Below are 25927 nucleotides of genomic sequence, written 5' to 3' on the forward strand. Positions count from 1 at the left end.
CATATTTCAACAGTTTTACGACAAACTGTGACTTTTTTTACATGGAAATGATTTTTTAAGATTGACAAACATCATATGTGTAATTCGTGGCACAATTCAAACGGGATCGAAAGATAAGTGTTCTCTCTCCATTGAACTCAATACATTATTTTTCCGAAATAAGGTCCCATGGGTTGGAAGTAGATGGGCGGGACTGCACCTCTCTATATACTTGTTTTAGCAGTCCCTTGCATTAGACGTAGTGTTGCTACAGTGATGCAAGCAGATGCTTTCAGGAACAGACACTATGCGCTCACTGTTCATCTCACACCCACACGAAGCAGTTAGAGCGGAGGCAACTAAAACCACAGCGGTCAGTTTACCTAAACAGCCAACATGAACAATGGAATTTCACAACATGCGTTTTTGTGTCTGTGCCTCAGACACTGAAGAATGAACACCCAATAGCCACTTCAGCCAAAGTTTTTGCAAAACATGTTTCCGAGGGAAGTGATAACAAGTCGCAATAACTGTCTGAATGTTGGATTTCATTAACCGATCCCTTAAATCCTGAAACATGCCCTGCTGTTCTTCACAGATAGGAGAAGGGTGGAGAAGACTGCGGCGTGAAATACTTTAACGTTCCAGTATATCGCCCTCAGCAAGCGTTCTAATACTTGGCCCAGTAAAACTGATATATATTAGTTACTGCCATCACCGCAGGTCACCTAATCCCCAATGTGCTGTTGATAGAAAATAGGGCTAACATCGGCAATGCGGATGTTCTGCCAATGCGTCACTAAATAAAACATCTGCACACAGGCATCCACTCATGTGCAGATTGAGGGGCAACAAGGAAAACGTATTTCTTTCTCGTGCGTTTACCTCAGCTCCATCGATGTTTGACTTATTTGGGGCTTCGATCTTCTCCTTGGCTTTCTCTGTGTCAGAATCTGACCCGCTGCCAGAGTCTGATCCACTTCCTGAGTCACTGCTCCCTGATTGGCTGCTGCTGCTGGAGGAGCTGGAACTGGACCCTGACCCTGACGCGGAGCCCGACCCAGAACCCGATTCATCGTCAGAATTACTGTAATGTGTAAAAAAAGAAAATGATAAAACACATATAAATGCATGAGTCATCCACAAATCCAACCAGCCTATGAGAGTCATTGAAACCACAATATAATAGCTGGCACAACTAAATTATAGTTCTCTGAAACCATTTGGCGTTTATTATTATAAACATCCATTCAGACCGGGTGTATAATTAAACCCAATAAGACACTAAAATAGCCGTATGCTACCATCTTATTATTTCTTTAGACAATGCCATCATATTCACAGAGGAAGTGATGGTGGATATAAAATGTTATGGGTTGAATCCAACACACACATAGCTTCTTGCATGTTGCAAGAAATAGTCAATTAATGGGCTTACATGATGTTTAAAATATGAAACAAGGTTAAAAAGACCATAGAGTGGACATATCAGAGGCGTTACATTACCAGAACACATTTGGTTCAGAAATGTGTTAATACATGATATATATGTGAATGCGCAGATTTGAGATGGATGACATTTTTAGCATAGTTGACGTTGCAATCTTTAAGATCATAAGATGATCAATTCGGCCATCAAGACCTTTCAGCATAGTAGAATTCTGCCTTAATGCAGTACTGCTCTGGGGTGTAATTTACACAGTCACAGAAACACTGTAAACAACTGTGGTATGACATTAGACCTTTAGTCTGTTACTTCATAAATGACACATTTCAGCGTAAACAAACAAAAGATGGCAGCGTCCCAGACACAGAAATGTGCTCCCGTCTGATGTGTAAACATAAGGCTCAGATACATAGGAATTCATATATCATTAGCTGTGTCATTCCATCATCAAAACTACTCCGAAGTCCTCAAGTGAAAGATGTGTTATTACCTTGATTCTGCACCACTGTTGGTTACACTTTCCTCCTCACTGCGTCCAGCCATGTTGAAGCCCAAAGTATAGACTTCCCCCTGACGAACTTTACTACTATGCTCCACGTGGTTATTCTGTCGGGGAAGAAGCATAATAACAACATTAGAAAGTCAGTCAGGAAAAGATTTAAACATGCATTTGTCATATGCACAACAGCTACAGGTGAGTTGTTGGAAATGAGAGTCTCAGGCTCTTACAACAATGTGACATACAGTATCCTGTATGCCATAAGAAATAAAGACATCATATAGGGAAATACCAGGGCGTTGCCTTCGTCTTGTTAAAAGAAATAACACACTACATGTAAAAATGCTTACAATGTTTGCAGTGCACCATCCCTGAACAACTATAGACCCTGCATCCGCCAATTAACTTATTCCAACAAGAATCTGTATGTTATTATGTAAATGTATAATTTCAGGTATATTTCAATACTGCAATCAACCTGCTAGCACACATCATTTTACATTGTTACACTTATAAATACTGCTTACGTAAAAGCATAAATGTGTACTTCTGTACATTTTTATTGTATTTTAAATACTATATGAATGCCTTCTTATCATCCAATATTGTGATATTTCAATTGTTCATCTCTATACTGCTGTAACAATGTACATCTCCCCTCTATGGGAAGAATAAAGGAATTCTGATTCTGACCTGTGCTGGGGGAGCTGTCAATACAGTTGCACACGAGACATGTTTTAATGAGGAAAATCGTGAAAAGTAATTAATGACCTACAGTTGAGTTCTTAGAGAGGTTTAACTGTCGATCACCAAAACACTTCTTTATTATTGGGTATCTGAACCCAGAACAGATGGGTGATGTTGGGACGGTTAGTCTCTGAACTTAGCTGTATTTGTTCTCCCCGCAGCGGCCTACCAGGGCCTGCGCAGAAGCAGCGTGTTTCACATCCACACAAATCTCCGTGGACACTCTTAAACCCTAAATAACCACTTAAACTTTAGCCATGCCCAAACAAAACCTCGTAGTAAACAGACTTCTTCCTACACAGGTGTCATCCGAGCTAAGTGTGGATAGTGGTTAGCATGAAGCTAACTATCTACTATCGGTCAATGACGCCAATATTAACCGTTGGCGGGGGGGACGTAATGTATGCAGACACCGCTAACGCGCCAGTCAGTATTTTATAATACAATGACCGCATAACCCCTAGCAGGATACTAATTTATGGCCACTTCATTGCTACAGGATACTAACTGTCCCCAATGTTAAATCAACCAGTGTTAGCTATCTGTTGTGCTAGTATTATGATCCTCGGAGTTACACAATCATAACATGTAAAACAGTTAAAGCACCTGTTTTATTCTACAACATGTGTTAGAACAATGTGGGCAACTGTTAAATGTCGTGCCATGTTTTTATTTTTACATTATTGTTGGTTCAGTTACAATGAAGTGAGCTAGGGGTGATAGTCCATCGTTTACTAACGTTGCCAAGGAAAGTAGCTAGCTAACGTTATGAAGCACGAGGCTAGCACGGAAGCTAACAAAATGACAAAACTTTGCGCTAGTTCATCTTAGCACCTCTGGGATGTTCTCTCTCCATCTATAGCCGACATTCCGCGTTATTCAGTCGGGACTATTTCACTATGCAAATGTCTGGGCACGTAGTGGTCCACATGAGAGTACTAAATGTATTTAGTATTCATTATTAAAACCACAAACCAAATTAGCTAACCTAACTTCACCCTCTTCCATCTTGTTTTCATTCGCCGCTCACTTCTCGCGGTTTTTACCACATCAACATTAGCTTACTTTCCTCAATGAACTAAAGGATAAGTTACTCCACGCAGTATGTTATCTGGTGTTATTTCACGTTACCTGGCAAACTCCAATAGAATTGTTGTTTAAATCCGACTTTCCACTTCAGAGGTCCTTTCTTCTTTTATTTAACTAGCGAGCTAGCAGCTGCGATAGCTAAGGCTACCTTAGGCTAGCTAGCTAGCTAGCTTTCTCCCAGTTAGGGAGAGCAGCCCCGAACGGTTCCGTTCAGCAGAACCGGTGCACTGGTGGTTTTCCTCCCCCTCAAGTAAATCCCCTTTCCCGAGCTAGATGCAAGCAAAGTCTTGTTCCTCGTTTGTCAACTACGATTGTAGAAAACTGGCATTTCAAACCAGGGTCTTCCGACAACCGGCCTCCGCCATGACGCCGTAGGGTTCACTTCACTAGGAAACCCCGGACAGTGACGTCAGGACGGTGCGCCTCACTACACTGCATCAGCAGCGAACATCTGGCAGCAGATAGTTTTAGATAGTTTTTTTAAACATACTTCCACAGGACACATGGAATAAAACCAGAGCACAATTAAACACTACGGGAGGTAAAGATCAAATAAAATGTATTTATAAAGCCCTTTTCATTCACTGCTCGCCCTACCAATCACTGGGTACTCAGAGGTGTAAAGTAGCCAACTAGATTTACTCAAGTAGCTACAGTACTTAAGTACAATTGTGAGATACTTGTACTTTACTTGAGTATTTCAATGTTATGCTACTTTGTACTTCTACTCCACTACAATTCAAGGTAAATGGTGTACTTTGACTCCACTACATGTATTTAATACCTTTAGTTACTTTACAGATGTGGATGAATGATGTGAAATATAATCAAGTGTTGAATCAGACTTTAGTTCCACCTGGAGTAAATTCACAAGCTACCCTGCAGTATACAAAGTCATTACAACTAGCTGCACCTTTACCAGCTTTGAGAGCACTTTAATGATCATTATAAAACATGATATATATTATTCTGAAATGGACCAATCTGCACAATGACTACTTTTACTGTCGCTACTTTAACTATATATATTATTGAATGCAGGACTATTAATTGTAACAGAGTATTCCTGCACTCTGGTACTTCTACTTTTACTCAAGTACACGATCTGAGTACTACCTCAAAATGTACTTATGTAAATCTACTTGTCTACTGTGTTATAGTGACCTGAATATAACACTACAGTGTGCAGCAGCCGGTGTGAGAATAAACAGCTGATAGAGCAGCGCCATCTGCTGGTCATGTTTGTTTAACACATGATGCATTCATCTACATTCATATCAAATCTGATGTCATTCAGACATGTAATCATACCATTTTTAAACAAATGAAATTGATATTTGATGCATAATCACAAAAATATTGAAATGGGACAATATCCAGGCCTCCCTGTGATTGGTCACCTGGAAGATGCTGGTTGTTTACGGTTATTATGAGCCAATAGGAAGTGAGCCAGGAATCCATCAGCTCCGGGACGGAAGCTGAGATTCTGCAGAGATCCGATGGATGCTCACTCTCTTTTTACCCTCAATAATGACCTAAAGTTCCCGACTGAAGACTCACAATGTGCTGACAGGGTGAGTTGATGACATCACTCCATTTCTCCACAGCATGCAGACACTTTCATTCCTCCACATATCTTGTATTGAGAAGTGAATGGAAACAGCAGCAATGAGGGCTGCTGATGCTTCATATGGAAATAAAACCATGGAGGTAATGTGGAGGAAATAATGAGATCCGCTCCCTTGGACACTAGCGGTATCCTCCTGCAGACATTTTATCGCAGAACATAGCAATATGTGCACGTGAAGCATGGAGATGAATTTAAAGGCGCAGGACACTGATTACGAGCCTGAGTATTTATATATCGGCTGAGTATAACTAATGTAGCTTCAAATGAGCATATGAGCTGTGTTCCACTGCACTGAACACTCATTATATATATTTTTTAATCAGAGCAGAAATGCATTGTCTCATGAGAAGGAATTATTAAAAGATTCAAAGGTTTTAAATGTCATATGCACAGTGTAGAAATGGCAATGAAAATCTTAAGTCCCGAGCTCCTCCAGCATAGTTAAATAAGACATAAACAATCAAACAATTAAAAAAAATGGTGCAAGAAGTACACACACGTAAATAGAATATGATATATAAAAGAACATAATGTAAAATGACTTATTGTACAGTAAGATGAAATTAAATCAGGTTTATTGCAGTGATAACTATTTAGATAAATAAGTCAATTGTAAGATGCCAAACAGATGAATGTTCATGGAGGCACAGAGCTCAGGTGTTTAGCATTCTTAATGTCTGTGGGATAACACTGTCCCTGAGTCTGGTGGTTTTGGTCCTGATGCTGCGGTACCGCCAGACAGAACCGTTTGTTTTGTATAATTATTAACTAAAGTGACATTTTAAATGGCGGTGGAGATCAGTGGCTTTATATTGTTCGATGGAGAAATGCAAATGAAGCTCAGTTGGATCCTGTTGATAAAGATTGGAGTAGAAAGCAAAATGTGTGAAATCTTAACCCTTGTGTGTGTATACCTGCATTTGCCATAAAGAACATGTGATGTTTTGTTTTATCCTTTAACACTTCCACAAATTGATATACTGATTTATTATCTTTCACTTTGTATGTTTCCTCTTTTGCCATCTTGCTTTTTTTTCATACTGCACACAAGTTATAAATTGACCTCAGTGTGTCAACATGAAAAAAGCGAGGACCCAACTTCAATAGAGGAAGTGGGATTAACTGTGCCATTACTCGGAAACACTTTTAGCAGTATTAAATATACTTTTCAAAGCATTGCAGCTGATATTTACTGCATGTACGGATCATTTTGCACATGCCGGATGACTTATGTCAGAGCAGTAATTGGTAAGAACTGTCTGTAAAGTGCACATATAAAACATGAACGCTAAAACTGATCTAATTTGTTATTTTAATTGCCGTTGTCACAATACAGCTTGCGTGTTCTGTGCTTTCACACGGTTGTGTTGTCAAGGAAATGAAAGCATTGGTTTGGGGGGGGGGGGGGGGGGGAGAATACTAGTTGTGACATTCATCAGACATTTTGAGAAGTGTTGGTGACCACAGGATTGAAAGTAAGATACAGTAAACTTTATTAATCGCCAACTTAAATACCACTGTTGTGAGAGGCAGCATAGGTTTCTGCTCTCAAATGTAAAAGGACTAGAGCACGGGTGTTAAACTAAAATACACAGTGGGCCAAAATTAAAAAATGGGTACGAGTCGAGGGCCGGACTGGTTCAATGTTTATTGCAGAACGTATTGAAATGAACTTATTGCACATATTAAACCTGGAACTAACAAAGCTTAAATGATTGCCTATAAAAACAACATGAAACATTAAATAATCAGTTCATTCATTTCTTATGGCTCTATCTGCAGCTTTTCCAGAGTCATTTCTTATGAGTACATTTTCCCACAGGCCAACAACAGCTTCAACAAAACTATTCCCCTCAAAGAAAAAAACAAACATGCCCTGTTGTCGTGAGAGAAAGTGCAGAAGGAAACATCCATTAAACTCAGTGTGCTGCTCTGTGATGCTAGTTCAGATACTTGGCATCTCATCTTGGGTGCAAGGTCATCAATGTTTGGGGTCAGGCTCTGAGCTGAGGAGACCCTCAGGATGGAGTGAAGGTGTACGTGCAATATACCGGCGGGCCAGATCTAATAGGAATTAGAAATTATCCTGCGGGCCAAAATTAAATCCACCACGGGCCTGATTTGGCCCCCGGGCCTTGAGTTTGACACATGTGCTCTAGAGGAACAAATTAAAATATTTACTTATGCAACACACACATGAAGAATACTTCCACAATGTAAATAAACACAATTAGTTTTGATACTTTAGTTGGTAAAACTATATTCGTTTATGTATTTTTTTTTATAGTTTACATTTTTTTAGAAACAAAACAAATGCTTAAAATAATTTCGGCATGAAACAAAACAGAAAGAAGAATGTCTTTGAGGGCACGCCATTTTGTCGACATGTTTTAATAATAGGAAGCAGGAACTTGACAGAAAGAGAAGTGCAACCGTCAGACAGACACTTACTGTTCCTCAGCAGCTGTTCTGCTACACCCGCTCAAGCATAATACAAATTATAATAATAATACCGTTTATTTATCTAGCACCTTTCACTCCAGATGCAGCCCAAAGTGCTTTACAGAGGAAAACAAGATACACAATAAAAGGTGATACCTCAAAAATTACCACGAATTAAAATTAAAAATAGGTCTTAAATGTTCTTTTAAACTGTATGCTTACATCTAGTATTAACAAATATATATTTATAAATGAATGCCAGCAAGTACCAGGGTTCTTACGGTCATTAAAAACCTGGAAAAGTCATGGAAATTCAAAATGCTAATTCCAGGCCCTGGAAAAGTTATGGAAAAACAAAAAGTTTTGGAAAAGTCATGGAAATGTAACTAAAGTTGCATCAAATATAATTTATATTTTATCTAATCGCCGAAATAGTAATACTATAATGATAATAAATACTGTACGGTATAGCAATGAAACGTAAATTAGCATTTAACTGTCGAGGTGTTTTGCTGGTGAGAGATTTGAGTTGCTTTTGCGTGTAGAAGCTAGTTAGCCTACTATTTGATTTGTTTTAGATAGGCACGACATGTTTCATATGCAGACCTTATTTTCCTGCTCCATTTTAACATAAACCATTTTCAGTTGTACCGCTGAGAAAGAGTAATTTCTTTGGTCATGGAAACTTAGGTAAAGGTCCTGGAGAATCATTGTTGAAAAAGTGTATTAACCCTGAAGTACTAACTAAACACTTTGTGTAGAAAGGAACCACTTGTTATTGACCAATCCTAATATTGGCTTTCTTTAGTTCAGCTAACCAACAATATGTATTTCTAGAATCAACTAGAAACAAACTTTCAAGGCTTTTGGTTCATTTATAAAAATAATCATGTTTACAGTTAATTTTTATAAAATAAGTAATTGCACATCATGAGAACAAAAAAAGAGTAGAAAATAAACAATTATAAATCATCTCAAAATAGAAAATCATTCATTATGTATATATTTTACTTTATAGATCTATTTAATTTTCTGTTTTGAGATGTTTATAATGTATGTTGTATGTCTGTTTATGTTTGTTGTCTACTCTTTCTCATTTTCACATTAGGTGCAATGCCTTGCCGCTCCCCAAATTGGGATCAATAAAGTAAATCGTATCTAATCTAATCAAACTATTAAAGAGGGGTTATGTTCACGCAAACATCCCACGATACAGTGTGATGGTAACACACACACAGAGACACACACACACACACATACACACACACACACACACACACACACACACACACACACACACTTTCACGGTTAGGCAGTTATTCTTTTCTGTTTTTTGGCTAACACAGTTCTGTGTGCTGTTATATTCAGTCATCGTTCTTATGTTGAACGTAAACACATTTACTTTGAAAGTAATTATGGGATGTATTTCTTCTTTCATAGCAATTTTCCTTCATACTTTCTTGCTGTGAAAATAGGTCTTACTTCTATTCAAAGTGGTCTTAAAAAGGACTTAAAAAGTCTAAAATTTGAGTTGGTGAAACCTGCAGGAACCCTGAACAATATAAAACCCTATAAATCAAAGTGAACATATAGAGGTATAACAGAAATAAAAAATAAAAAGATAATTGTAATAGAGGTTAAATGATTACAATATAAAAAAACAAAAAATGCTATTGAAACTCTTAAATAGATAATACAAGATAAAACCCTTTAAGACATATAAAATAAATAAAACAATATAAAAGTAGGTGGTATATTTGTTGTGGTCGCTGTGACAAGACTTGCCCAGTTTGCAGGAATACTTATACTTTGAGGTAAGCTAGCTATTGATTCGACACACACACACAAACACACACACACACGCACACGCACACGCACAAACACAGGGCCGGCTCTAGACTTTTGGGGGCCCTAAGCGAGCTTTGGCTTGGGGGCCCCCCTCAAACGTTCTCACTTCACACAACACGGAACCAACTTTTGTCTTATGATGTTAGCATAAGCACACATATTGTATAAATAAGCATGTAAACACCGTGGACCTAACCTCCTCTAGGGGGGGTCCTCACCTCCTCTAGGGGGGTCCGGGCCTGCTTCCCCGGAAAGATTTTTTTTTAAATATTGAAGTTAAAAGCATCAATCTGGTGCACTTTGAGGGAGAAATTTCATCTCTCAACACCCATATGAAACAGAACTGTAAGCAGATTTTTTTTAATTGATATTTTACAAATCACTCCCCTTTTAAACTGTATTCTTGTTTTGTCATAGTATTTCATAACTGTTTTTCATTTATTCTCTCTGGCTGTCCATCTCATAATGTTCACATAGAAACTAGCTGTCAATAGGAATATCATTCAGAAGAATTATAATTTCTTGCAAAAATCTGTCACAAAAACAGGTTGCACATTTAAATTCAGGTGTTGTTATGGCAACGTCAGTGGCCAAATAGCCACATTTATTTACTGCTGCAAATACGTTGAAACATGCTGTCGACGCGTAAAGCAGTGGCAACTATGCCACCATTTCAGCTGACTTTTTCTCAGAAATACTGTCACATAACATCCATATATTTCAGTGCTAGGTTGATGCTTAGCTAAGCTAACTGTGAAACACTTTAACTGACAGGAATCTGGATCAACTGTGTACTGTAAGGTAGCTTCTAGCTTCATGTCGAAAAGTAAGTCAACATTTCCCAGAGAGCTTTCTTGGAAATCACCAGGTAACGCTAAAAAGCATTACATTTAAATTATATGAAAAAGTGTTTATTTAATATATCTGGCTAGCTACTTGCTAACGGTTTAGCTTACCCCCGCGATTCAAAGTAACGTCAATGTAGCTGTAATTTATACTTTGCTTACATGTTCGCATAAATTGGAAGTTTACTGACATTGACACCTTGTTTGCCTGGCTCAAGTGGCGGCTCTGGGGCTGTTGTGTGAGCCACCACTTGAGAATTGTCGTATTTTTTAAGAAAATGTTTTCTTATGTCCATCTTCAAAAACTCTGAGTCCGACTGACAGTTTATTTTAAACATTGTCACAGCTCACAGGATAGGTACCTGTCCGCCAATAAGACAGATGTTTATTTCCATTCAACTCTCTGGTTGGTCTGATGTCTTGCCTCTGTTGCATTCACTGAACACGGGAAATTACAATCCTGCCGTCCTCTCTTGTGTCATGATGAGGTTCAGGTAAAGCACGGTTAATGTATTATATTATTGACTCAATAATATAATACATGACTTTGAGAGTAGGCAATCTAGGCATATTAACACAATTAATTAAACATACTTACCACGGTGACGGTGTACTGAGATTTATTTTTAAATTAAAAAATTAAAAAATTAAATTTGTTGTTGCTAGGGGGCCCCTTAGTGGCTGCGGGGCCCTAAGCGGCTGCTTATGTCGCTTAATGGTTCGTGCCGGTTCTGCACACACTAACACTAACACTGTTTGTCTGATATTTGATTAAAAAACATTTGATAGTTCTGTTATGCCACAAGGTGGAGCCAAACCGAGCTGAGGTCGATTAAATCTTCCTATGATCCTTGTTAATGAAACTCTGATTGTAAGGTTAAGAATATAAAAACGACATCTTAAAATATCTCATCCCTTCAATTTTTGCAGTAAAGCAGTGGCGGTTTGACATCTATTTGACTGGGGGGACCGCGCTTGGCACAGTTCATTTATGAAAGGGGTCAAAAGAGACGACAGTGTTTGAGATTTGATCATTTTAAATTTAACAAGAAGTGTTATCGCACAAGAATTATATGCATATGGGGGCTGGGAAGTAACTAAGTACATTTACTCATATTGCACTTAAGTACTCTTTAGAGGTACTTAAGTGCATTGTATGCTTCTTAGTACTTCTACCCCACTACAGTTCAGAGGTAAATGGTGTACTTCTCCTCCACTACATGTATTTCATACCTTTAGTTACTTCACAGATGTGGATGAATGATGTGAAATATAACCAAGTGTTAAATCAGACTTTAGTTCCACCTGGAGTAAATCCACAAGCTACCCTGCAGTATACAAAGTCATTCAGACTAGCTGCACCTTTACCAGCTTTGAGAACACTTTCATGATCAATCATTATAAAACATATCATATATATTATTCTGAAATGGACCAATCTGCACAATGACTACTTTTACTGTCGCTACTTTAACTATATTTTGATGAGAATACTTTTCTACTTTTACTTTAGGAACATTTTGAATGCAGGACTTTTACTGTAACAGAGTATTCCTACACTCTGGTACTTCTACTTTTACTCAAGTACAAGATCTGAGTACTTCTACTTTTACTCAAGTACAAGATCTGAGTACTTCTACTTTTACTCAAGTACAATATCTGAGAACTTCTACTTTTACTCAAGTACAAGATCTGAGTACTTCTACTTTTACTCAAGTACAAGATCTGAGTACTTCTACTTTTACTTAAGTACAAGATCTGAGTACTTCTACTTTTAATCAAGTACAAGATCTGAGTACTTCTCCCGCCTCTGGTTGTTGATAGTTGTAAATACGAAAGTGTAACTCCTTTTATGATTTGAAAAAAGAAGTTGTAGCCCCTGAAGACCACGTTCGACTGGGGGTAAGAACCCGAGGAAGTGACGGTTCGCTTCCTTCAGTTTCAGAGACAGAGAGGAGACCACAGGCTGCAGAGCAGACATCACAGGGGGATATTTTCCACCCCTCTGAGCATCCACTCCAAACAAACCTGAACTCACCTTCAACACAACCTGTGTGTCGTGTTGAGCTTCAAATGTCACTGTTGCACAACCTCTTCCACACTGAGCGGTGAACGAGATCCAGGTCATTTATATAGCTCTTAAAAACAGCTCGCACCGAAACACACGACCTCACACACACATTTGAGGTTCTAATTTTTCTTTTTGGAGCATTTCTGTTTATTTTAAAGGGAAATATTATACTTTTTACCCCACTTCATTTACCAAATGTATTGTATAGTTGCTGTTTACGTTGTATTCACCTTTTAAAAGCCTACCTTCATAATGTGTGCAGATTGAAATACCTGACAGTTTACACAGCAGATCAAATAAGCAGCAGCATTGCCAGAACAATGCCGCTTATTGTTTTATTCATAAGAATAATAATCAGGAATATTAAAGGTATCATTATGCATGTTAAGAACTTCTTCACATTATATTTTATACATTTATATAGCTCTTTAAAACAGGTTGCACAAAGACAGACATAGACAAACCAATCGGTGCATGCGATAAAAACAGATTTAAAACGCAATAAGATTTTCAAACTGAAATATACCCAGTCAGAGAATAAAGGAAAGCATCGTCACGTTCAGCCGGTTTAAAACATATCTGTGCTGTTTTCCTTTTCTCTTACTCTGACGCAGATCGCTGTAAAACCATAAAGACAATTATAGTATTTATGTTATTTTTATTATTTGCTTTAAACACAATTTAAGAGGTTACGTTTCAGACCATTAAATGAGATCGTGCAGGAAATACAGAAATACCCTCACTTCCAGCTCCGCACCCCGTCATAAATGATTCACATTGAACTATAGGACATAACTATAAAGTCGATATTCTTTTTCCATTGACTGCTACTGTTTACTAATTTCTCCTATATCACTGATTGTATTATACTTGTTTAAATATTTGTATCATATTTGAGGAGCTATTTAATTGTGCAAGTATTTATTATAATGGCAATACAAATCCATAGATAACAAAGTTACCAAAAGAAAGATCCGTAAGTTGAGCTGTAAGAGGCGTTGATGCTTTTCAACTTTTGCACTTACATTGCTGGAAACCTTATAATGGGTAAGCTTTTGTAGTTTTGAAAAGAGTTTAAAAGAAAAAGCACGTAACAAAGTAACACTGCGAGACCAGTGCGAGACGAGTGTGATCACGCCAGCGGAGTAAATACATCTGGGAAATGTCGCTGAGCGCAGTGAGACGGCAAGATCTGATGAAAAGGGAGAAGTAAGAAACAGAAACACTTCTAGAGTACGGATGTGTGTGTGTGTGTGTGTGTGTGTGCGCCTTTCATACTAACCCTGACCTTTAACTCCACCCACATCTAAGGGTCTATTCCTCAAACTGCCCTCTGAAGTGACCTCAACATAAAATGACCTCACTTTCTAAAAACAAATTTCAACTCTCATTCGTCCTCACAGAGTAATACATTCACATCGCTCTTGCTGTAGTTTCAGGGAATTCATTTTATATTTGCGTTCAGGAAACACCTTTAAAAAAGGGACGTTTTCATTTGAATTTAATTGAAGGTATATTTAAGGACATAGCAGGGGGGGGGGGGGGGGGGTGTGTGCGTGTGTGTTTGTGCGTGTGTGTGTGCGTGTGTGTGTGCGTGTGTTTACTGTCAGTGTGCGGAGAGTGTGAAACACCAAAGCTGGCGGGCACTTCCTGATTGTGAAACATGTTCTGCTCACACACACAAATATACACACCCACACACACACACCCACACACACACACACACACACACACACACACACACACACACACACACACACACACACACACACGGCCTAAACTGAGCAGTCGGAGGACAGTGAGTTAGAATTTGACGACGATGAAAATATTTCATAACACATTGCACGACTTCACAGTGTTTGCTCAACCAGACAGATATGTATGTCACACACACACACACACACACACACACACACACACACACACACACACACACACACACACACACACGCACACACACATTCATATTTCCCTTTATTTTTAAACATTGCATTTTTAACCGCACAAAATGTAAATACTTTGCTCTTTACTTTTTGATTGCAACGTTGACGTTTTGAATGATGTGTGCAGATTGTTACACAGCAGTTAACATAAACACCAGCATGGCCATAACAATGCAGCTTATTCATTTATTAATAAGAATAGGAATCAGTACAGTTAGAAGTAACATTGGGCATGTTTAGTACTTTAAAAAAACGTATAAGTCACATAATTCATGCAGTGATAAGTGTTCAATTTTAGATTTGAATTTAATTACGTTTGCATTACATTTTTAAATACATAAGTTGGTGGCACTCTTAGAAGTTAATCAGAAAGAAAGATTAGAGTATGAGCATCATTTCAACTATTAAAAAAATACCAAAACATCAATACATTCACATAATATTCAGTTTTATACATACAAAAAAAGTGAAACGTTGATTTTAATTGAATGTATCATGTGAACAGATTTCACATAACTGTATTAGGTTAGTTGAAAGCAATACTACTAAGTTGTACCTAATATTTAAACTCAATATAATAGTCACATTACATTTAATATAATTATTTTTAAATAAAACGAAATCAACCTGAAGGTATAACCAATACATGTTTGCAATGTGTTTTCTCTGTAAATAAAGGTACACTTTTATAGAAATGTCCTGAAACCCATGTGAAAGGACTGAGTCGCTGTCACTTGTGTCACTGCAGGCGTCTCATCATTTCCTGCGTGCATCAGGCTGTTGGTCAGTGTTCAGATAAAAAAAAAAAGGAAGTAAAAGAAGTCGTTGAAATGAGGAAGCTCCGGCGCTCCTCATGTATCAGAACGCAGCTGTAAAACATCTACTGAGACTTTGACAGCTTTTTTTATGCACATTTTTGTTGTTTGTAAGGATCCGTCTTGAGTTTTCGAGGCTCTGTTCGTCCCCCGGTTTTGTTCAGAGGACGGCAGCTGGAGGACTGAGGGACGGAGAGGATCAGGAACACCTCATGTGTACAGTAAGTGCAAAATGTATATTTACTTCCATGTCCGGTTCACTCGGGTTTGAAGGGTTTCCGTATAAAAAACTTGAATCAGTAATCTAATAATCACAATATAAAAGTGATGTAACCTGATCATGTCTGTTACTTTTGGACTATCTCGATATCACATTCAATGCAAATTAATGCTCTATTATTATATATTATAAATACTACAAGTCTACTTCGTAAGAATACAGAACAATATACCCTTAAACAACCTTAGAGAAAAGAAGAAACCAAGATATTTATAGTCAAAAATGTCATCGCAAATTACAGACTAGGCCTACAGAACAGTATAGTTTACACATGTTGTTTCGTTTTTAAAATGTACCTGAATTAGAAGTATTTTTGTTTAATAAAACAGGTGTCCACCTACTACATTTCAATATAACATATTCAAAATAAAGAAAGCAGCCTAAATGAAAACCAAAAAGACAATTCAAGCAGAACGTCTACCTTTTATATATGGATCTTTATTTGAAAATGTATTGGATAGCCTTTTTATTTTTTTACAAATGTACCTGTAGTCCAATTACATCTTCTTTGAATGCAACACCAAGGGACTATTTTAACTTATTTTTTTTTGGTATACTGATTAAGTTATCCTTTTACATGTAATCCGTTACTCCCCAGAAAGTTACCAGACCTTTTAGACTTCACCTCCAGAACACTGCGTTTTGTACGGTTCATTTTCTCACTGTGTTTTCCTACACACAGGATATAAAGTGTGATGCCCCGGTGGCATGAAGTCAAACTCCTGAACTAAGAGGATCCAGACTGTGAGTTCAAAAGTGTAATCCTGTTTACAGTGATCAACAGATTGTATCTTATATCATCGTCTTCCCGTCTGAACACAAGCTCCATTTTTACTGTACACTCAGAAGAGTTGGATTACTAACAATACTAAAATGTAAAAATACTTCCTTCCAAGTAACAGTAGAAATATATTGGCACCTAAATGTTCTTCAGCACCAAAAGTGAAAGTCCTTTAAGAATGATATCAAATTAGTGTATTATTACTATTGATGCATTAATGTGTTCATCACAGCTGGGAAAGGTAGCGCTCATTTTAATTATTGATAAACTAAGCCAAGAATTATACTTTGTGTGTATTATGTATGTATTATGTGTATTAGTTGATTCATATTTTGTATCGCTACAAATCTGATCTGTAAAGTAACTAAAGCAGTCAGTTAAATGTAGTGGACAATATTAGCTTCTAACTTGTAGTGGAGTAGAAGTACAAAGTAGCATAACACATTTTGTATTACTATTGTATTGTAAAAGTTCAACACAAGAGCAAATGAACTCAATTACATCCCACGTCTGCAGTACCAGAGTGTAGGAATACTCTGTTACAGTAAAAGTCCTGCATTCAAAATGTTCCTCAAGTAAAAGTAGAAAAGTATTCTCATCAAAATATAGTGAAAGTAGCGACAGTAAAAGTAGTCGTTGTTCAGATTGGTCCATTTCAGAATAATATATATGATATGTTTTATAATGATTGATCATGAAAGTGTTCTCAAAGCTGGTAAAGGTGCAGCTAGTTTGAATGACTTTGTATACTGCATGGTAGCTTGTGGATTTACTCCAGGTGGAACTAAAGTCTGATTTAACACTTGATTATATTTCACATCATTCATCCACATCTGTAAAGTAACTAAAGGTATTAAATACATGCAGTGGAGTAAAAGTACAAAGTAGTATACATTTGAAATACTCAAGTAAGCCAGTAGCTCAAAATTGTACTTAAAGGTAGAGTAGGTAATTCACTTCAGAAACACTTTTTGTTTTTTCTTAACATCCCGATAGCAATGAACACATGAAATGCTTTGACAATAAATATATGCAAATATTTCATCTGTGGAAGCCGTAGCGCTGTAAAAAGCTCGACCAATCATCTGAGCCGGCTAAAGTAACTGGATGGCCTACCTGCCTGTCAGCCTTCCATCTGTGCACAAACTTATCTCGTGCCCTCATTGGTCATGTGCGCGTTCGTGTGTGTTGGAGGAGGGGCTCTGTGAGGAAGTCTGAAGGAAGGGGCAGATTTTTTTTGGTTGTGTATTTTCAAATTCTTGCGCACTCAAGCTGGTTTCTCCATTCTTACCTACCCTACCTTAAGTACAGTACTTGAGTAAATGTACTTAGTTACTTTACAAAACTGCATACAGGTTACATATCACTGATACAGCAGTACTGTAAATGAACTGTACACCATGACGTGTTCTCTGGCACCTGAGCAAGGAAGTGAAGGGTCGGATGAGTCATCCTGTTGGGTTTCATGTAACAGTTGTGTTTTCATAGATACTTCATCTTGACTGTCCTATGGTTTCATTATTTCTTCAGATTGAATAGCATCCTGTGGCTGAACTTGACTAGGGGCCTTCCTACCATCCAGACGCCATCATGGCTGACGCAGTGAACGCCCTGCCCTTCTTCTATGGCAACATCACCAGGGAGGACGCGGAGGACTACCTGCAGCAGACGAGCACCAGCAACGGCTCCTACCTGCTGCGGCAGAGCAGGAACTACCTGGGGGGCTTCGCTCTGTCCGTGCTGCACTCCAGCCGCTGTTACCACTACACCATCGAACGAGAACCCAATGAAACGTTCGCCATCGCCGGAGGCAAGAGCCACAGGAGCCCCGAGGAGGTGATCGACTACCACTCGCAGGAGATGGATGGTCTGGTGTGTCTGCTGAAGAAGCCCTGCAACAGACCCAAGAACATGCAGCCCAAGGTGGGGCCGTTTGAGGACCTGAAGGAAAAACTGATCCGGGACTATGTGAAGCAGACGTGGAATCTGGCGGTGAGTCGATACTCTTAGTCAACTCGTAGAAGGAAGGTCAGTGAGAATATCTAAGACAGGGGTGTCCAAACTACGGCCCGGGGGACAATTGTGGCCCATAGTCCATTTTGAATTGGCCCTCATCAAATTCAAAAAGTATAATAGAATACGGCCCACAAATGAAACTTGTGCTTGTGTTATATTGTAGTTCTTAAATATAAATGTAAAAATATATTACACGGTAGTATTCATGTGTTAATAAGACCACTTTTCAAATAAATTCAGTCAATTGAAGTTGGAAACATTTTCTAACATATCTTAGTTGATAAGAAAAAAGCCCAATTACTTATGTATGTGTGTGTGTGTGTGTGTGTGTGTGTGTGTGTGTGTGTGTGTGTGTGTGTGTGTGTGTGTGTGTGTGTGTGTGTGTGTGTGTGTGTGTGTGTGTGTGTGTGTGTGTGTGTGTGTGTGTGTGTGTGTGTGTGTGTGTGTGTGTGTGTGTGTGTGTGTGTGTGTGTGTGTGTGTGTGTGTGTGTGTGTGTGTGTGTGTGCAGGGATCAGCTCTGGAGCAGGCCATCATCAGCCAGAGGCCTCAGCTGGAGAAGCTCATCTCCACCACGGCCCACGAGAAGATGCCCTGGTTCCATGGATCGATCACACGAGAAGACTCGGAGCCCCGGCTGCAGAGTGGCCTCAGGGTGAATGGAAAGTTCCTGTGAGTATTCAACAAGTGTGTTTCTTTTGTTTTGGTGGCGTTTAGAATAAATGGCTGGACATTACATTTGATCAAAGAGTGATGCATGGAATGAGTCCTAAAACCGGGAAATTAGTAAGCCTTTTACCGGGTTAGCATTTCCTCATGTCTCAAGGTCAACGTTTTTTTGGTTACAAGTCTGAAATAAGGTCTGTGTTGAATAAAGCTCAAGAGGTGTTCACATTTTATTCTACATCATAAACTATATCACTAAATACCCCAGCAATGAATGTCCAAATTATAGTTGTATAGTTAATTAATAATTAAAATAGCTAAATGCCCAACATTAGCCACCTTTAGCTTAGCGATGGTCTTATGGAAACATCCCATTACTTTTGGTCCGCGGAGCACTCAATTTTTCCTTCTGGGTCGTCCTACAATGTGTCATCAAAGCAGCGGTTGTTAACAAGAAGCTAAATAAGACTACTAGAAGTTATCACGCCGAACATTAGCAGCCTTTAGCTTAGCGGTGGAGATGCGCTAACATGCGTCTGTGATATAGTTTGTTTATAGCCTAATGCTTGTATACTTCTGGCGAAAATCATAGAAGTGGTGTTATTATGTAAGGCTTATACTTCTGAAAGTGGGGGCTCTTCAGTCTAGAACTTCTTGGTGTGTCATCAAAACAGCGGTTGCTAACCATTGTCTGGATGGGACGTCATCACGCTGATCATTAGCCGCCTTTAGCTTAGCGAGGATGACGCATAGCCATGTGACCGTGATATTTTAGGCTGCAAAAGTCACTGGGGGTCCTTTTCACTTCGGTTAAATGGATTCCTTGCGTCCCTCACTTGCGTCGTTTCCCTGTGACTAGTCCCTCCCACCAGGGAAGCATGGAGAGACGCAAGGAAACCACAAGAAGCAGGGAAATGAGTTTTAAGAGCAATGGGACGTCGTTTCCTCTGGAGCGCCACGTGAGGCGACGTCCGTTTGTGATGACGCTGCACAGCTGATCGTCTGACAGCAGCTCTGTCCCCGTTGTTTCCACACACACCCCCGCCTCTGTTAGTACACATTTACTGACACAAACATTTGTATCATCTGTTTCAGACCCAAATAAATAAAATAAAATAAGAACTAATTCTCAAAAAAGAGAAACGCCATTCTTAAAATGTATAAACAAACATTATTTTGATTAATATTGATTAGAGTGCACAAAATAAATAAAATAATTCAGAGAAGAAAAAGAGATATGTTATCTATCAAAACCCAGTTAGATTAACATTCACTAGATTGCACAGTTTGTTTGTTTGTTTGTTTGTTTGTTTGGATATTTAGCAAATTAACATTTTAAATAGCACTTAATGACTGACTGAATGGAAATCACAATAAATGAAAATGTAAAACAAAAAAAGCGATCATGATAATGTTCCCAAAAAATGAATAAAATGATTTTTGACCACTTTGTTGTTCAGATATATCACATATTTGTAACTAAATGAAACATTAATTGAAACAAAACACGGTATAAACTGAGGAGTGACTCTCGTGAGGTTCATGTATTTTCTTCACTCTGCTGGGAAACTGCTCTCATGTCAAGAAGTATCAGATCAGTGCATGCGCTGCATCGTCCAATCAGTGAGCGATACACAGTAAGGGGGCGGGGCGAGTGTCTGAGGATTTCATTGAAGGATGGTCTGGTGGTTCCTCGATAATAGCTCCTCCATTATCGCTCCTCCGGCAAAAATAAGGCCATTGGGACGCTACTCAAGATGGCGCAGACAAATCAACTTCCGGTGAGACCGAGACGAGGAGCGAGGAAATGAAAAATAAGAGAAGTGAGAAAGGGCCATAGTGGTGTTAATGTAGGAGATACCGTAAGCAATTTTTCAGTGTTGCTCCCAGTCTGCGTTTACTAATTCAAATCTCAGCAATCGATTTTAAACTTTTTATCTCAACTGAACCATCTCAAAGCATTAAACCTACATCTGACTACATGGTCTGGAAATGCACAACCTTCTGAGCTATCAGGATCACAAAGATGAAACAGGACGTGGATTTGGACTGGGTTGATCAGTGGGAGGCTTTATTGATAAATAAAAGTCTTTTTTTAAATATTACCTTTGAGAAGCTGCTGGTCAGTGTGTAAAACGTTTGTTGTACAGCTCTATATTTGTTTCGCTGAGGGTACTGATATCCTGTCTTGGACCACTGGGGGGCGCAGAGGCATGCCAGGGGGGGGCGGGAGAGACAAATTATTGATTCGAAAATAATATGATTCAGTACAGTACTATTACGTCTGGGTCTCTGTGTTTCATTAAAGCTCGGCTCTGTGTGTGTGTGGAACGAGCCATTTTGTGTGGCGCGAGCGAGAGAGAGAGAGAGAGAGAGCGCACCGGTACCGGAGATCGTTGTTGTTAGCTTCTGGTGCTAGCGAGCTACGCTAACGGATATAAGGAGTTTTTTCAACAACAAAGTGGAGGAGAGTCCTCTCATGTCCGACTGAGAGGCTCAGTGAGCTAAAGGAGTCTCTCAGTGTTATCTCAGTGGGTCTCAAACGTTTTGGTCACCATTAATGTAAACAATTATTTCCGAGGCACACGTTTATATGATCATTATAGTTATAAAAAAATAAGCGAATAAATGAAAAACAGATATGAAAGACTATATGACAGTAAAAAAATAATAAAGTTTAAAAGGGTGATTTCTAAAATATCCATAAAGAAAAAGTAAATCTGTTTACAGTTCTGTTTCATATAGGTGTTGAGTATCCATAGATCTCTTCATAATTGCACCCCGGCTTACACCTATATGCCGTGAGCTGGTCATCAAGCCTCCATTGTATTCGTCACACTGTGTATTTGCGTGGGGAATGTTGCAGTAGAACATTCCACTGTAGCGACCGGTACATTAATGGGAAACCCTAAATGTTTGAGCACCCTCTATGAAACGTCAAGCTACCCCACAGCACCCCCAAAATAAATCTCTGGCGCCGCCACTGAGCCTGACTATTTGTGTTGGGGGGGGCCGACTTTTTTTTTTCTCCAAAGGGGGGGCCTGACAGAAAAAGTTTGAGAACCACTGCTATAGTGACTCATTGAAGTCCAATGGTAACAAAACAATGAGCTCTCTTACAGTGCCGATTCCTCAATATCTGTTTAGTAAAAGTGTAATTTGTGATAGAAATTATGCAAATCCGATGTCCTACAACTACAATAGTACAATATTGTTTTAAAGTATATTTAATTCAGTAAATTAATTCTAAAAATAGGTATTTTTACAGATGCAAGTTGATCCGTTTTCTTCAAAATGTAGTTAAAAAACAAAATCCTCATCTCTTCTTTGACATGATTTGACATCAGATGATTTGCTACGGACTTAGTGTCTTACAGTATGTCTCTTTAAAAGAATGCTTCTGATACTTCATCTAAAATCAGACAGAATAAATGTTTAAAAAAAGTGTTTGGCAGCTGAGGCTTCAGAAGATGAGCCAATGGTCTCGTGTGAACACACACACACACACACACACACACACACACACACACACACACACACACACACACACACACACACACACACACACACAACCACTCAAACACACACACACACACACACACAGACACAGACACACACACACACACACACACACACACACACACACTCACACACACACACACACACACACACACACACACACACACACACACACACACACACACACACACACACACACGCTCAAACACAATGTGGTTTCCGCTATGGCAGTTAGCAAAGGACTTCCTGAAGTAGCCAGAGAAGCGGGGCAAGATGTGACTCGGTCCTTTTTCTCACAAAGCACAAAAAGCATCGCGTTTCCACTGAAAAACAGCCTCATGGTGTTACCATGGTTTTAAATATATTGTTTTGTAATTTCTCTGTTCCTCTTTTTGAGGATTTTTTATTTTATGACTGAACACACTGATGATTCCTCTGTAACAAAATAATCCATAAAGTATCTATCTATCTATCTATCTATCTCTCTCTCGACCTACCTATCTATATATCTAGCCATCTATGTATCTATGTATCTATCTATCTATCTATCTATCTATCTATCTATCTATCTATCTATCTATCTATCTATCTATCTATCTATCTATCTATATAACTATCTCTCTCTACCTACCTACCTACCTATCTATCTATCTATCTATCTATCTATCTCTCTCTCGACCTACCTATCTATATATCTATCCATCTATGTATCTATCTATCTATCTATATATCTATCTATCTATCTATCTATCTATCTATCTATATAACTATCTCTCTCTCTCTCTACCTACCTACCTATCTATCTATCTATCTATCTATCTATCTATCTCTCTCTCTCTCTCTCTATATATCTATATATCTATCCATCTATGTATCTATCTATCTATCTATCTAGCTCTCATAAAGGACTGGCATAGTTATTTATAAATGCACAGAGGCCATTTACTGTAATTAAGTTCCTATTTCTGTAACAGTTACACTCATTTATCAGCCAACACGGCGCAGAGAAAATACCGTGAGCGATAAATACTATTAAAATGTTCCCTGGTGGCAAATATCAAAAAGTAAATACGATATAATGAAGAATATTTCAGGTTTTCGACAGGAGATAAAGGGATCTATACAAGGTGTGAGGCATTAGTCCAATGAGTTAAAAATAAACTATTTAATTTAAATGCTTAAATTAACCCAAGCTGTTAACTAAAGCTTCACAATGAATACATTTAAAAACCTTTATTTATTTGTCTACATCATATTCAAGAGTCTAAATGTATGTATATCAATTCAAAGGTAAAAAGCTGCTTAACAAATCTGATTAATATCTAACAAAAGTTAAGCATCAAAACATTTTTTATTGACGTTCATTCATTCAAAAGTCTGAAAGCATGAACCCTGATAAGCATCGATTATCAGTTCAGACGTAGTGAAGTCAATACAATACGATCTCTTGAAGTGACGGTAACCTCAATGTGTTTCCTGTATGGTTCGTTCTTGATCTTATCCTTTTGTATTTGTGCGGATACAATTGTTATAAATGAATCTGTAAAATGTTATTATCTTTGAGGTTGAGACAGATTGAACAGCGTTTAACACCCAGGGCATGGGAAGTAACAAAAAACATAATTATATATTGTATTTGTATGGAGCTTTTGTCCGACTGAAAGTGGCTTTACAATATAAGGGAGGTTTGGGGGGTGTGACAAACAAACAAACAAACAAACAAACAAACAAACAAACGAACAAGGACAAACAATGAAATATAAATATCTTGTGGTGGAAACTTCTGAAGCCATTGGAGTCAGGACTCAGATACCTCATTCACACCAAAGCAACTCCGGTTCAAGCTCCGTGCTAGAGCTTTTCAGGTTCAGAACCGGTTCTTCGGTTTAGCTCCGGCTCTTTTCACACTGCCCAGAGTCCGACTGGTGCTGAGTCATTGCGTCATCGTTTGCGTCATGACGTAACCGTTTGCGTGCCTGCTTCATAAAGCCAAACCGCGCGGAAACCCCTCACAGCTGACACCGACAACAAGAACAATGGCCGATTGTGCTCCAGCTTCCTCTGTACCTCTTCGGAAGACCAGATTCCCAGTAGGTAGCTGGTCTCTTCAGTGGACCACTGCTGCTTGTTAAGTTTCTCCATCGTTGTGTACAAACTGGATAAAACGCCGGCTTTTTGTTGTTGTTCAGGAGTTGATCCCGCCCCTGCCCCCGCCTCGACGTAAGCGTGACGTATGTGGTGCTTTTGCTCTGGCCGGAAACATTTTTGGTGCTTGAAACAAACCGGATTCCGGAGCTAAGAGGCTGCTCCGCTGCGGTGTGAACAGGAAAACCCGGTGCTTTTCGAGCTCCAGCTCCGAACCGGCCCTGAAACACCGTTGGTGTGAATGAGGTAAGAGAGAGAGAGACACGAGGAGAGCTGGAGCTTTGATGGCAAACACTCACGGTTTATTTGGAGCTTCGGCCGGAGAATTCACAAGACATGTCACGTCTGACCACACGGTTGAGATGCCAATCAATTCTGAAGACCCCTCCTGTAGCTCCAGGTTTGAACTATCGGAGTGTAATAATACACATTTTTCAATAGATAGACTAAACAGCTGAGGACACTGAATCACATTTGTTGTTGCTTATGGCTTGGGGTCATCTACACCCCGAGAAGGATGTGTTCCAGGTGTCCCACAACAACAACTATCTCTGACAGAGAGTTGCCCGGTCACAAACTGGTAACATCAACAACTTGCTAGGGCAGCCCCTCCTTATGGGAGATAACGGCTGCTCAAGGTTGGTCAGCAGCGTCAGAGGGCGAAGGAGGACATGCAGGGCGAATGATTCCCCAACGCATCTCAAAATAGAAATAGAAATAAACCAGCATTAGAGAGTAAGAAAGCAAAACGTGGCCATAGTTAAATAGTCGATGGTTGAGGGCTTGGAAAGTGAGGACCAGACATGTAACAGGATTACTTTATGAGGATAGAAAAAAAGTAATTGTGCTCCCTATTTCTGCTTTTTTATACTGTGGTCTGTCCTCATGTGTTTCATTGTTGGTGTTTAGGCTGAATATGCTTCATGAAAGGCAGGTTTTCCTATCATAAAATACAGTATCTGTTCTCTTGTTTTTATTTGCATTGCATTTGATATTGAGGTAATCCAAAAGTAACAGAAAGTGATCCTTACTTTTATAATTTGATACATAGATTAGGTAACTGATTACGTTCTTTTTCAGGTAACTAGTTATTATAACAGAATACATGTTTTAAAGTAACCCCCCTGTTGTGCCCATTTGTATGTTTTTGTTGGTATTTAGGTGGCC

The 25927-nt window shown here is 38.8% G+C and overlaps 2 protein-coding genes across 3 annotated transcripts in view; one reads left to right on the top strand and one right to left on the bottom strand.

Moving 5' to 3' along the window:
- chd1 (chromodomain helicase DNA binding protein 1) overlaps nt 1-4165 on the bottom strand; it is a 40474-nt gene extending 36309 nt beyond the window's left edge. Inside the window, exons 1-3 of the mRNA XM_079656747.1 lie at nt 3804-4165; nt 1917-2032; nt 865-1066 (exon numbers count right to left, since the gene is read on the bottom strand). Coding sequence (XP_079512873.1) covers nt 865-1066; nt 1917-1969 — 255 coding nt within the window. The 5' untranslated portion in view covers nt 1970-2032; nt 3804-4165. The remainder of the gene's footprint in view (nt 1-864; nt 1067-1916; nt 2033-3803) is intronic.
- A 1044-nt stretch (nt 4166-5209) lies between these two features.
- The window catches only part of syk (spleen tyrosine kinase), a 39238-nt gene continuing 18520 nt past the window's right edge, over nt 5210-25927 (top strand). The window contains exons 1-5 of one of the 2 annotated variants that reach the window (XM_079658975.1): nt 5210-5335; nt 15471-15576; nt 16318-16379; nt 17947-18408; nt 18942-19102. In XM_079658975.1, coding sequence (XP_079515101.1) covers nt 18007-18408; nt 18942-19102 — 563 coding nt within the window. In that variant the 5' untranslated portion in view covers nt 5210-5335; nt 15471-15576; nt 16318-16379; nt 17947-18006. Of the gene's footprint in view, nt 5336-15316; nt 15577-16317; nt 16380-17946; nt 18409-18941; nt 19103-25927 lie in introns of those variants that run through there. The other variant, XM_079658976.1, reaches the window with a different exon arrangement.

The sequence above is a fragment of the Notothenia rossii genome (assembly GCF_949606895.1).
Source record: "Notothenia rossii genome assembly, chromosome: 11".
NCBI lineage: Eukaryota > Metazoa > Chordata > Actinopteri > Perciformes > Nototheniidae > Notothenia > Notothenia rossii.